This window comes from Triticum aestivum, chromosome 2A (assembly GCF_018294505.1).
Source record: "Triticum aestivum cultivar Chinese Spring chromosome 2A, IWGSC CS RefSeq v2.1, whole genome shotgun sequence".
Lineage (NCBI taxonomy): Eukaryota > Viridiplantae > Streptophyta > Magnoliopsida > Poales > Poaceae > Triticum > Triticum aestivum.
Genome location: NC_057797.1, coordinates 14,352,264 through 14,367,395, shown reverse-complemented (window position 1 = coordinate 14,367,395; position 15,132 = coordinate 14,352,264). Strand labels below are relative to the sequence as shown.

Sequence of the window (15,132 nt, the reverse complement as noted above, 5' to 3'; positions counted from 1 at the left end):
TATTTCAGTAGCGACAATGTAACACTGCGGCTCAAAAAAGGCTTCACTTACACTTTTCTCTCTTCAAGTAAAAGAATAAACTTCGTAGTATTACTTCTTGGGCCAGGAAGTAATTCAGAATGAAATAGCAACATGGTACTGAATGAAGAATAAACTTCACAGTAGTACTTCTTGGCGCAACAAGTAACTCAGAAGGAACTGGCAACGTGGTACTAAATGAAGGTGGAGACACTGCATTCAGTAAGCTTTTCTTCGGTACACCCAATATAGAAAAAATTACAAATTTCGATACACTACCCATGGTGGAGACTATTAACATACCCTTTCATTAAACCGGGCAGTTTAGTCTATTTTACATGAACAAAATTAGAAAGATATACCGGACAATTTCATTTCTTATAAAACTGACAAGGCAACCAGACCCAAAACAGTTCAAAGGGAACTCTATCTCCAAGGTTTTCAGCCGCAGCAAACTCTGATGAACGGCCTCCGATTCTACATATGTATTATGGTTTCGGCAAAGAAACAAGGCAAAAGCATGCCGAACTGCCAACATCAATCCATGGTTAGTGCATCCTACAGAAGACTTCTAAACTACAACGACACATATAGCTGGTCTGGGGATCATCATCATTCTAAACTTTCCACACCAACAAGTGTGTATAGATTACCAAAACCAGGCATTACCTACCAAGCAGTGATCTTGATGCAAAAGGAAATTTGTAGATGATCTTTTAAGCCTTATGCATTTCCACTTTGCACACATCAACATTCAGTTCACGACCTGCTTCAGTCAAACACTACAAGAATCCTAGAAACATGATTAAATCTTAGCTTCAAAAATTCCAAATGAACATACTCAATGAAATAAAGTAAATCCCACAACGATCGTTTCAGCAAGATTAGTTGCAGGATAGCCTAGACATTTCATAGAGTAATATTTCCCCACTGCCTTGTTGAACTTCCATCAAACAACTTGTAGGCACAGAAACTAAGCTGAGTATTTTTGAGAGAGGGGGAGAGAGAGGGAGAGAGAGAATAGGGAAAGAGAGAGAGAGAGAGAAGAGGCAGAGAGAGAGAGTGAGAGAGAGAGAGGCTGGTCTTGACTCACCAGCCCGCGAAACTCGTCCGGTCGCCATGCATGACAAAGATGAGCCTGTGACAGAATGTGCAAGTGATCGGACAGCCTCCATCGTGGACTTCCTACACATGCACGACAAGAAGGGGTGGTGAAGATGGAAGCTAATGTAGCTTGAGGATGATTCGGCGGCCGACGATGAGTTTGAGGGAGCCATCCTCGTGCAGTGTTCCTCGTATTCAAGTGGTAGATCATGGTACTGTAACTATTAGGGTAAAACGAGATTCAAAGTGAATGGACGATTAGTCCAAATTTCTATTGATTCTCAAGTATATATACATCTATAATAGATGGGCAGAAGATTTTTTTGGAGGCATCCCTCTAGAACATGTGCCTATTGGCAATAGAGAGAGAGAGAGAGAGAAGATACATGACTGCTCGGGGTTTGACACACCCTTTTGCTAATGACAGTTTGTTACTTAGCATGCGCTAATTAATCCACTAATTAATTCCTAACACTCCCCCTTGTACAACAACGCTCCTTGAATGTTTCATCGTTGAAAGCTTCTTGCATATAGATCTTCCATCTTGAGAAATCTTCCGTATAATCTTGAGAGTCTCCCCAAAAAACCATGTGGGGAAAATATGAGGATAATAGAATAGATATATCCCTAAAACTCCTAGTCTTGCATTGTTGACTACGTTTTTTAATTTGGGTTTCCTCAAAAATGTTGTAGACAATTTTTTTGGGTTTCTATTTTTCCTTTATAGTACTGTCTATAAAAAATCATTAATCATTGGCCAAAAACTAAGGCACCAATTGATGTCCTGATTGTCACACAAGCATTCCATGGGACCATCAAGTCACTTCCTCGGCCCTCTACAGAATTTACAGGTTGCATCCTATACCACGATGGAGTTCCCTGTACATTCATGCTACATATTATATTTGTGGGCAAATTGTGACCGGATCCTAGATCATGCATGGCATTGCGTCAAATCAGACAATCATTATTTTGTTCACCAATCAGTAGCGGTGAATGGACGCCCGGGAATGCCGTCATTGATCGTCACTGGGTACACTCATCCGGATGTTTGACATCGATCCCCGCCATACCAGAACCTACCATGCCATGACACAATAGTAGAAGTAGTGCAGAGAAAAAACTCAAAAACACGCTATCCAAATCGCGCCCGGCGTGGATGCAACGCTGTTATTGCACGACGTAATTAGAATAAGAGGGCATATTTTATGTGGCATAATCTAAATTAAACACTTTAAGTTATGGTTTCTTATGGTGCACATGACTCAAAAAAATCATAATATGATGATAAGTTTTAGGAGTATTTGAAGAATTTACACTAAATATTTGAGGACAAGCTTTGAGGAACACTATTTATACTAAACATTTTTATTATTCGTACCCATATGTTAAGTCTTTAGTAAGTACAATATGGATACAATTATTATAAGTAGATTTCTAATGTTAAAACTCCATTTGTTGTTATACAACTCGGACATGTATCATTGCAATATACCGGTGCTAACATAGAACTCTATTTTTCATGACTAACATATAATCGTTTGAGCCTATTTTATTATGTGTGTGTATGTACACGGGTAACTTAGTTCACCTAAAAATCTGCTATGACATGCAATTATTCCTATTGTAATATAGAATGCAGCTTCTACTAGGTTTCTCGAAAAGCAAAAGTGGTGCACAACTCTGCCCATAGAGCTCTGTAGAACAAAATTATCTAGCTTAGATTTAAACTAATAGAAACTTCTAGATCTACGAGGTGTGAACTAGTCATTTGTCTCTGAATCCACCCTTCCCGCTCCCATTACTTGACATTGCTCGAATGCTCATTTTTTCACTTTTTATTGCCAAAACTTTTATTTCCACTTGATCCATTAAACATATATATTACTAATATAGAATGTCCAGTGGTTCAAACCAATGCACACAAAAAAAGTGTTTGCTAACCACTCAAACTAATCGAAGCCATTATAATTTGTGTATTTCACGACATTACTTGGAAACTAACAATTGTAAGAGAGGCATATGAATGTACAATCCCAGATGCTATGTTTATTGACACGGTTGAACAGATTCCCTATACATTCGATCAATGTGGGTAACAACCATGCAAAAAAAGGGGTCCTAGGCATGTCCATGCACTAGCACTAAGCCATGTTTCCTTAAAAACAGAAATATGGCTATCAATGGAAAGACAAAATAAAAGACGGAACACATATTATTTTTATCTTCAATTGAAACAATGGCTCCCACTAATAAATAAATAAATAAATGCTTTAATTAGCTTAATACCTACAAATCAAATATCCAATAAACCAAATAAGCACCAGATAAGATATTTTCTAGTTTGCTTCGGCATCTACCCGCCAACGGAACTCCATACGTGCAAGTTTGTACTTGTGTTGCCGTTTGTATAGAAACATTTAGCTCGTAAGAAACAACATTAATTGTTGGTACATTCATATTATTAAGTAATTAGCAAGGTCAGTTCCTATTACGGAGTCCCGGTAAGCAGACTGAGGGAAAATATAGGAGGCCCACGATGAGGAAATTATGTGTATTAGGTTAGGTCACCCACTTACCGGAGTCCAGAGAGCAATGCCATATTGTCATCATTATGTTCTTGTGCTTACTTTCGGGAAAACCAGTCATGATATTATCTTTGGATCAACAACTTCTTATACCGTGCTAGCCTTCTTGTTAAGCAATCTGGTATCTTCCCCTTTCCTCTAGAATCATTCAACTCAGTGCCCCCCACCCTGCTGAGTCGTCCTTGTCATGTTGTCCTTATTCATAATAGATGAAATGTTGCACCATCGGCACACATCCAAATTGAAGCCAAGAAGGGAAGCAACTATGAATAGGACAAAAGATGCAAGCGAGGACTTACGCGAGCTATTTGAAGGATGTTTTTTCCTAAAGTGCCTAGAAGTAGTTATGCTCCTCACATTTGCATTTGCCACGTATTTACTAATGATAGACAATGATGATCGTTGCCCATGTCTTTCTTTAGCACCGGCCACCTCCAAGCTAGACGATTGATTCCTCCCCCGAAAGGAAGTGCACGTCGGAAACACATTTTGATCGGTGATAGAACACACCAAGACACAATTGATGATGTGCATGAATCAAGACAGGAGTAGATGCATGGTCGACCAACCAAATGGCACATGGGGCAACATGGCGGTGTTGTGCTTCAGCACACACTTAATCCATCTGATGGACCGGATAAAGGGCACCGAGGAGGCGATGAGAACATCGGCGGCGTGCATGAGATGCACGCTAAATTCTTATTTTCCTTTTTCTTCTAACTGTGCAGGTGAAAGAGATGTGGAAATACTTTTGTTTTTTATCTGATATATAGAAAAACCTTTTAACCAATGCTATTTGCGTGTAAATTTCTTGGGCAGCACTAGGCGTCCGCCGGCGGATAATCTGAAAATATACACCGCCTCAACAGCCGTTAGATCTTGCCCATCCAACGGCCTAGCCTGTCTTTATTATTGCAACAAAGTCAGTGTTGCAGAACATGTTGCAACAGAGCTCATGTGCAGAAATATTCATCAAAGATTGTGTTGCAGGATTTTTTCGTCTTCACTATTTTGCAACATAGATAATGTTGTGGAAGGACTTCTACAACATGGATGATGCGAGCACCCTTCATGACTGTATGAACTATGATATCATTCATTAATAATGTAACAAAGTTCAATCAGTTTCTGGTGTACCAGACTGGACTGGTAGCCCGCCGATGAGACGCGGCTGGCATGTGCCGACTCCGGTGAGTGGTCAACTCAACCTGGCTCGTCTCTGCAGATTATCTCGTGCGCAATCTCAAGGCTGGCAACTATGTCTGGTATGGCTGGCCGGTCCTCCCCATGGAATTTCCTGCAGCACCATGCAATCCATGCAGCACGCTTTCAGTGCCTGCAACTGCCATGGGGTTGGCTCCGGTATAGGTTGCCTGTCTCGCAACTCATCGATACTACCGGCCTCGGTGATGGGGAGTGCGAAGGACGTCAGATCTGCATTCATCTCTACCTCGCCTTGCAAGAATGCCTTTTTCCACAGGCAAACGATAGAGTACTTCAGCCAACATTACAGCAAAAGAAAGCACGCCCCAGCTCAAAAATAAAAAAAGATCACATGGTACGCCCAAGAACAAATTTTCCTCTCAAAAATAAAAAAAAGATCACATGATAAATCTTCTAACTGAGAGCTGGTTTATTTCCATCGCATCATCTCAAAGTGCTTCGTCCATTCCTGGCCGCATCACCGGCCGGGTTCCTGCCCATGAGGCTATAGCGCTGACGAGATCTGATCACAACATTAAATGTTGGTCCTCCAAGACAGGAACACATTGTAGCTTAACATCATCATGATGTCCTATGGTCGTTTACTCGTTTCTTCTCACACCAGCACATTTTTTAATCTTTTTTACTTCGATAAAAGGAGCATCAGTCCCCCAATTCATTTCAATTGAAATTGATAAAGATAAGGAGATCTAGAAGCTTTCAGCCGCACCCAACTGTGCCAGATAACCTGCGGATCCGACCTAATTATTACAGTTTCTGAGTTTCGGGCTTTCAACATATAAAACTGTAGCTCTACAAAGAAACCGAGAACAGGAGAAACTGCAAGCCAACATCGATCCATACACGGTACATTCTATATCAGGCTTCTAAACTACGGCTACACAATCTTACAGCGACATAGCTATACCATCACACACACTAAATTTATACTAGATCCGAAAATCGAATTTTAATCTAAAATCCAGACTTCGCATGAATATAATGAAATATCAACGATCTAGGATGGGGCCTACCACATGAATGACTTTGAAAGGGAAACTACGCAAACAAAGTGGGCCTGCTGTGCTGTGCCCATGACATGCGCAAATCCAGGATTAAGAAAAAGGGAAAGTAATAATTATCCAAAAGACACAGAGGCTAGAAACAGAGCAATTACCACAAGAAACAGGCTTAAACAAACAAATTACAATGGTGATTATCAACCCAATGTGTTTCTTTAACAAACCGGTGGAAGAAACAAAGCAGGATCTGATCCTTCCGGGACATAGAATTAAAGGCAAAAATGCAGACTGTGTAAAAGAGTGGCTTGACACCCATCTGTTACGCTTGTGTCTCTTTTTTGTGATCTCTCACTCTGATTTATATATTACCTAGGGCTGGTGCTGGATAAACCATTCTTGTATTTTGCTTCATTTGTACATACGTACTCTATTTAATTAATAATATGAAAATACCGTTGAACCGACATGACAACCTGACCCAAAAACAGTTCAAGGGGAACTCTGCCTCCAGGTTTTCAGCCGCAGTTAACTCTGCATTATGGTTTCAGCACACAAAACTGCAACTCAGCGAAAAACCAAGGCAAAAGCAGGCCAAACTGCCAGCATCAATAGATACGCACTACATCCTGCAGCAGACTTCTCTAAACTAGAGCGAGCGACATGTATAGTTGGACATCATCATTTCTCTTTCCTGAGGAAACTGCTTGCAATGAGAGGAAGAAAGACCTTCAGCCGTTCTGCAACCTCTGCATGAGTGGCCCCAGCCACGACATCGATGGAACATTTCACTCACATGTATTTCCGAATGAGTTAAACATAGGTTTGGCTATTTCGGATTGGATCAAGGCTCCGAAATTCTGAAAAGAAAATCCAACAAACGAACTAGAGAGCTAATTAAATAGTCAATCAACAAATCCAGGTCCTCGGTTCCTAAATATAAGTCCCTTTAGAGATTCCAACACGGACTACATACGAAGCAAAATGAGTGAATCTACACTCTAAAATATGTCCAGTCAGTGTTGAAATCTCTAAAAAGTCTTATTTTTATCTGAAAAATCCTAACTTTCCAAAATGAAAGAGATATAACAAAACTACCACTTTCAGGAATGAATGGCTTTCAAAGAGAAGCTACACGAATAAAGTAGGCTACTGTACCCATGCACAGCCCCAGGGTAAAAAAGAGAAACAAGATATATTACAAGAAGAAAGTGCTGAACAAACAGAGTCAGTGGTTACCATCAACCCCATGTTCCTTTCCTAAGAAGCCACTATGGAAATCGAAGTAGGGTTGGTTGTGAAGAAGCAAACTATAGTGGGATCGATCCCGTCATAAACCACCCGAGCTAACAAGCGCCCGTAGATTTACCAAAAGTGGGTATTACCTATGTGCAGTAATGGGATGCTCATCGGGTGATTGAAGCAGATGACGGTCACCTGTGACCCGTTGTGGAGCCTGCTCCAGTGTAGTGCACCGTTCCAAAGGACGCCTTCAAAGATCCGTGTCAACGCCCCTCCTCCAACACCTCAGCTGGTGCATGAACATGATTCAATGCATCAACATGAATAGAATTCAATCAGTTTTGTAGTGTACTGGATCGGACTGGGACCCTGCTGATGACACGTGGTGACTAACTCGTCAACTGAAGCTGGCTCGTCTCTGATGATTATCAATTTGTATGCCATCTCGAGGTTGGCAACCATGTCTGATGTGGCTGGTTGGTCCTTCATGTGCAACTTTAACAAAAAATATCGACATTCAAAAATAAAACGAGAATATATAGTGTGGGTGGTGAGGAAGCAAACTGAAACTACACTGGGGGGTCCATCCCAAGCTCTTCCTAAACTGCCAGCAACAACAAGCGTTATAATGCTCCTTCATCAGTGTATTAAGAGAACCACCTTCCGAGGACGCCTTCAACGATTGTTGTCAACACCCCTCCTCCTACACCTCAGATTCCTAATTAAGAGACCACAAAGTGAGTAGTGACTAATGAGCCCCCATCGGACCCAGCAGCAGAAGACGGCGTTGGACCTTTCGATCGCCATCCTAGGGGAGATCAAAGAGTGGAGGTTGGCGGGGTTGGGAGGTAGAGGTTTTGCTATGTTTTGTGAGAGTGTAGGAATAGGGTAATGTGCAGGGTGTGGTAGGGTGTGCATCCTCGATGGAAGTCCTCTTCCATCGTATTCCGTTGTAATTGACTATTTCTTCTCTTCTATAAAAGTAAGGTACGCCTTTGGCGTACTCTCGAAAAAAAAATAGTGAGCCCCCATCATCAGTGTATGAACATGGTTAAATTTATGTGAACAGAGTTCAACTATTAGTTTGTAGTGTACCAGCTCGGAATGGTAGCCTGCCGATGACGAGCTCCTGGAGTGTGGTGAGTCCGATGGGAGGTCAATTTGTTCGACGAAGGGCCACAAACATGGCTCGTCAACTGAACCAGCCTCGTCTCGGCACATCAACTCATACGCCATCTCGAGGCTGGCAACAATGTCTGATATGGCCGGCCGGTCCTTCGCATCCAACTTCCCGCAGCACCATGCAATCTGCGCCACACGTTTCATCGCCTGCAGCTGCCAAGGCGTTGGCTCCGGTACAGGTCGCCTGTCCAACAACTCCTCAATATTACCGACTTCAATGATGGGGAGTGCGAAGTCTGTCAAAGGTCCACCTGTCCCATCATCCTTCAGTTGAGAATATGCACTTTTCCCTGTCAGAACCTCGAGCATCACCACGCCCAGGCTGTACACGTCGCTCGCCGGCTTCAGATGACAATGCATGATGCACTCAGGAGCTATGTACCCAAATGTGCCTATAACTGGGACCTCCATCCCCTCCTCCTGAGTTGCCATGTCCCATACAACCGAGGAAGCAAAGTCTGACAAACGAGGCACCCAACTGGCATCAAAAAGGATGTTAGCTGACTTGATGTCCCGGTGGATGATCGGCGGGTTGGCATGACAGTGTAAGTGCTTGATGGCGTGTGACACGCCAAGGAGCACATTGATGCCACTACAAGGATTCCGATCTATTGCAACAAAGTTTATTGCTACAACTATCTTTCGTTGCAATAAAATGCTATATTGCCACAAAATTCCAGTTCGTGGTAATATGATCTACATATTGCCACAGTTTCGTTTCATCGCGCTAGGTACTCATTTTGTTGCAATAGAAGCCATGTATTGCCACAAGCTGCATCGTCGTTGCAATATGGTAATGATATTGCGACAGTTGTGTCCCGTTGCGTGAATTGGCCATTTTGTTGCAGTAAAGACTAGGTATTGCAACAAAGTAAATCTTTGTGGCAATATTTAGACATATATTGCAACAATTCTAACATGTGGCGCTAGCCATAGATACTGTTGCAAAATGCATGGCTACTTATTGCAACAAACCATGTATTGGTTGTAGTAGGGCAATTTTTTGCCTCACCTTCGTTGTGTTGCAATAACTATGCCACATTCTGACCAGCCAGCCACCAAAGTAAAAAAAGCTGCGTGCCTAAAGTAAAAAAAAGTTGTGTGCGCCCATTCCAGCTCACATTTTCCTCTTTTTTTTTTTGCTAGAAGTCAGCCCACATTTTTCAACCCCGAAAGCAAAATTACTCTTGTTACTTTCTTATTACACACAACATAGATATAGGGCTGACGTCTGACGTAAGTAACATATTTAAGGCATGATAAATTGCAGCAATCCGTAGAAGACATCAACCATGTGAGACTGCAACGTAAGACTTGCCCCACGTAAGAACTATCAGAATGACCAGATGAGACCAAAATTATGCCACATAAATAAACATGTTTAATTGACGAGAGAAAATGTAATTTCAACATAAGAAAGATCAAAGGCTTACAAGTTACTCCCTCCGTCCCATAATATATGAACGTTTCTCAAGCTGTTTTAGCTTGAAAAACATTCTTATATTATTGGATGGAGGGAGTAGTATACTCCTAAAAACTGTATGCTTGCCTGCCAAAATCAATACAATCTAGGGCTTTTCTGTACCAATATACGCACCGCCTTTCAAAAGACTAAACAATATCGGGATCACGTCAGCTTTTCACTCTGCACACCCGCGTTACCAAAAAGGGGACCACAGAAGTATGTCTAACAAAACTCGAGTAAGTATCAAGTCAAATACATTGGGAAAAAACAGGACGCTACTCCACTGAACTATACACATATCAACCAGGAGTCAGCCTGCATTTCGCCTCATGAGATCGGCTTGTGTATCGCCTCATGTACAGTGTAGAAGAGATTAGTTTCTTACGAATTTTTATATTTGTCAGGCACAGTTGCGAACAAAGCCATACATTTCTCATTTCAATGGTGAGTAATTTTCTTTTTGTACCTACAATGGCAGAAAGTATTCTGTAAGTATCCCAAGTATATATAACAAAATGAGTACACTAGGAGAGAAGTGTATAATCAAAGGGAGCACATAACAAATGAGAATCATCTTCTTCATGCTGTTTTCCACATATGGAGATCATGAGCAGGAATACAAAACGGGTTGATTTTCACTGAACTTGTGTAGAATCACGTATTTTGAAATGGCAATAAGACATGGGCCACTACTTGAAATTGTAACCAATATTCTTCAGACACCATACTGAGTTCTTCAGCAACCATACGGAGTTCAAACAGACAGAATATTACTCCCTCCGTCCCATAATATAAGAACGATTTTCAAACTAACAAAGCTTAAAAAACGTTCTTATATTATGGGACAGAGGGTTTACCTATCTATTTCAGGGATTGCCTATTTTCTTCAGCAAACCATACAGAGTTGAAACAGACAGAATATTACGTATCTAGTTCAGGGGTTGCCTATTTTCTATCTAGTTCAATCATACGATTTCCTTGACTGTACTGCCGACTCTTGGTAACATAAATATAACAGTAGTGATCCGTGTTGAAAAACAGACAATGTCGATGGTTAACCAATTAATAAACCCCTTCACAGTTCAAAGACCACGTTCCCTTAGGACCAAATAGAGAATAGGAAATTTATTCAAAACCAATTCTGCAGTACTAATAATACAGTAATACGTGATGGAGAACAGCTATTGTCAATGTGTCAACAATTAAATCAATTCACATGTGTTTTCACCCAGAGAATCCAAGACAGGAGCAACTAGTCAAGCAGCATGCACCAAGGGAGTAGTTAGATTAGGATTGAGAAATATTAGTTACTTATCCGGGAAGCTGTCCACCTTTTGATGGTTTTTCCGTTCAAATAAAGATGGCTCTTGCTAGCCACTGTGTTTTCACCCTCACGCTATATCTCAAATTTTCTCATTTTCAGTGGACTTCAACTGGGTCAAGAGCGTGCTGAAAGGGAAAGATTGTTGGAAGAGGAGCGAACATCAAGAGTGGAATTTGAAAAAAAAGTGATGGCAAAGTTTGCACAATTGAGCCAAAAGATGGGAACCCAACAGGTGATTACAGTCACATGCTTGCGACCTTGTAAGATTTATGTTGCTTACTTGCATTGCTAAAAGTGCACTTCTATTTATAGGTGCCTGCAAAGAGGGTTGACAACGAAAATAGTAATCCGAACATGCAAAATGTTCTTTTTACAGAGATCTAGTCTTAATAAGACTCCAGGTTCAAGGCAAACTATTATTTCTTCAAATGTGCTCATGCAAGCTGTAATAAGGAATTCTCAAATTTTAAAGCAAGCTGTAAACTATTATTTCTTCCAACAATCTTTCCCTTTCAGCACCCTCACGCTATATCTCAAATTTTCTCATTTTCAGTGGACTTCAACTGGGAAACATGTGTTTTCACCCTCCAGCAAACCTTGACGCAGTAATCCAGCAAACCTTGTGGATGTAGTAGGTCGCACGGGAGGCAGGCAAGCCAGTCCCGGGCAGGCGTGCAGGATGGCGGAAGAGCCGGAGTTGAGATGTCGGGCAGTCCAGCCACGCGCCCACGGGCAGGATCGACCAGCCGAGATCCACGGAGGAGGAGGCCGACGGGCGGAAGGCGCCGAGCGACGGGTGGCGGAGCAAGTTTAGATGGAGAGGTGAGCGGCAGGGAGGCGCCGGCGCGGGCTGCTTCGTCGTGCCGCCATGATGTGGCTGCTGGATGCGGCCGGCGCTCGGGTCGGCCGGCGGCGGAACAGGGGATCAGGGTATGGAACCTGTCCATAATGGGCTAGTATTTTTTATTTTTTATTTAGGATCTGGGGTAGTTTTTTTAAGCTTACGTAACTCCTGAAATTACAAGAAGAGGATTTCGTCATAATACAGGACTTTCATGGGAAATAAGAACATGATGATGTAAACAAAGAAGTGGTTTCAGTTTCATCGAGTAGTATTCTACAAATAACCATGTTCATGGTGCAATCAGACCAATATACATTAGATTTGAACATCAAGAGATTCAGTAACAGTATTCAGTTCATCCAATCTGAATCACCATTGGTTTGAGGGCTATAATAGCTTTGTTTATGTCTTACCAGCTCAGGGCACATACTGTATCCCAACATATGTTGAATGGATTTTCCAAATAAAAGTTCAATTGCTACAACCATATTCATTTTGAGATTTCAGATGAAAGGCAGCTTCGACAGCGTCTTGGCGCTTCCTCGACCGGCCAGTGAAGACGGCGTCTTGCCGGTTTCCCGATCCGCCACTAGAGACGGCATGACGGCGCTTCCTCGACCCACTAGCGGCGATGGCGTCTTGCTGGTCTCCCGATCCGCCACCGGAGACGGCATGACGGCACTTCCTTGACCTGCTAGTGAAGACCGCACCTTGCCGGTTTCCCGATCCTCCACCGGAGACGGCATTACGCCGCTTCCTCGACCTGCTAGCGGAGACGACATCTCGGCGGTTCCTCGATCCGCCAGCGGAGAGGGCAAGACGATGGTTCCTCGACCCGCCAGCGGCAACAACCTCCGCATCCTCTGATTCCTCCGTCGATGAGGAATCGGTCAGAACATGTGGGTTCTTCGCCGATCTGGCCTTCGTCAATCCGCCATCGGAGAGGCCTTGTTGGAGCTTCCTCGATCCGAGCCCATTTTTTGACATGTCCGCCTCGGCATTTCGTCCAACATGTAGCAGGTCGGCCGGTGCGCCCAACGAGTGCTGCCTCCGCTCGGTCGCCACTGCTCCCGCCCCGCAGCTCCGCCCTGCTACCCGCCCGGCAGCAGCATCTCACTTGAGAGAAGTCGCCCCGCGCCCGCTTCCGCGATGCTCTTAGTCTGCGCCGAAGCTCATGCTCCCGCTCGTCGCGCGCTCGCTCGCGCGGACACTCCTCGTGCTCCCGATCGTGCCCGCAAGTGCTCGCACCACCTAGTCTGGCTTTGGGTGTCAGGGGCACGTCCTGCTGCCCGAAGCCCCGAGCTCGCGCCACCACGAGCCGCCGATGCGAGCCGCCATGCTCGCCGGCACCCCGAGCGCAAGTAGCCGAGCGCGAGGCACCGCCCCGCGTCCCGCCGCTGCCACCGCAGCCCCGATCTCTCGCTGACCTGCAGGAGCACCGACGTCGCATGGCGCCGGCGGTGCCGATGGCAGGAGCGCGGGGAGCATGGCGGGGCATCGCGACGAGCATGCTCGCCGACTGGGGATGTGCGAGGCGCGACATGGCGCCGACGGGGATGGGTAAGGCGCGACATAGGATGGGTAAGGCCGTTTGTTTGTTTAATTTACATAGTTGAATCTCCATGGTTATCGTTTGAACAAAAGTGAGATAATTATGTTGGACCTACTCTGGCTGGCGTGGATGAACCCTCCACAGATTGTCCGGTAAGATGAAAGATGCTGAGATCACCCCATCTTAAGATAGAAATGTGAGAACAAGACTAACATAAATTGACCGTCTCATCAACCCATCCCATCAGTACTTATGTTTTGACACAAGAGTATAACCTAAAAGTTTAAAGTGAGGGTCGCATGATGTTTATGTGAGCTATAGTTCAACACTGGCCAAATTTGTGCTGCTTTGACCAACAGTTGACCAAGGTACACATATTTGACATATCCCAACCTAAGTGTAGATCCATGATGGAACAACACGGTTCCTAACACAATAAATCTCAAAATTAAATTGGTTTAGTTGTTTAATTTACATAGTTAAATCTCTACGGTTATCGTTTGAACAAAATCGACATAATTATGTTGGACCTTTTGTGGCGTGGATAAATCCTCCAAGAATTGTCCGGTAAAATGAAAGATGCTGAGATCACCCCATCTCAAGATCGGAATATGAGATCGAGATTGACATAGATCCACCGTCTCATCAACCCATCCCATTAGTATTTTTGCTGCTTTGACCAACAGTTGACCAAGCATAAATTTATGATATATCCCAACCCAAGTGTAGAGCCATGATGAAACAACACCTTCCGAATTGGCCGCGGGTGGTTTGCGGACCGGGGTTGCGGCGGAGGGATTGAAGCACCGTGGTACATCACCTACCCAGTCCGTCCACTAGTCGACAGTGACGGCGTCCGTGGACGTCGTGTTCCTCCTTCGAGGCTCCATTGTGGTGCTCCCACTCCTGTTGTCTTACTCCGGGTGAAAACTTGATCTTCGGATCGGACGGTGGCGACGTTCATGGTCGTGCCCTTCCTGGAGGCATCGTCTTGAAATCCTTGGTCCAGCGTGTCAGTCCGACATCTTAACGGATGATCGCTCCTCGTGCCGGTGGTCTCTGTCGACTCTAAGTGGATCTGTTTTTTGCACACCTTATAGGTGCTTGGTAGTCGTGGAGGTTGTATGTCGATGCCCGACATTGTATCTTGCCTTGGGTGTGTGTGGCGTGTGTTTGTATCGGTTGCTTCGATGTATGTGATGGTTGCTTTATAATATAAAGCGGGGAAACTCTTTTTAGTTTGTTAATTGGCTTCCCTAAATGACGACGACTATATAAATATCGACGACGAGAACGTTACAGGGGAGGGCGCCGGATCGCCCCTCCATGATTCTCGGATTTGGTAGTTTTTTAACCATGATATAACTTTTTACAAACAAATTTTAGTATTCCCTCTGTCTCAAAATAGATTTACAAACTAGAACATTCCCTCAAAAAATAATTACTTTTTTAGAATAAAAATAATTACTTTCCCACCACCTAATTTAGGTGTACTGTTGTTTGCGCCAATATTTTTTAACCTCCTACTAAAAGGTCCCAAATTAGGGTCTTTGTTCCTCCCAAAAAATAGCTTATATTAACCTTCCTGCTA

At 43.6% G+C, this 15,132-nt stretch overlaps 1 protein-coding gene across 1 annotated transcript; it reads right to left on the bottom strand.

Annotated features, from left to right (window-relative positions):
* Positions 1 to 4,913: 4,913 nt before the first annotated feature.
* On the bottom strand, positions 4,914 to 12,092 carry LOC123191333 (serine/threonine-protein kinase-like protein CR4). The gene is made up of 5 exons (XM_044604118.1): positions 11,742 to 12,092; positions 11,403 to 11,461; positions 8,270 to 8,948; positions 5,084 to 5,178; positions 4,914 to 5,007 (listed from the first exon to the last, which is right to left on the bottom strand). The coding sequence occupies exons 1-5, from the start codon at positions 12,090 to 12,092 to the stop codon at positions 4,914 to 4,916; spliced, it is 1,278 nt and encodes a 425-aa protein (XP_044460053.1).
* Between the last annotated feature and the right edge of the window lie 3,040 nt (positions 12,093 to 15,132).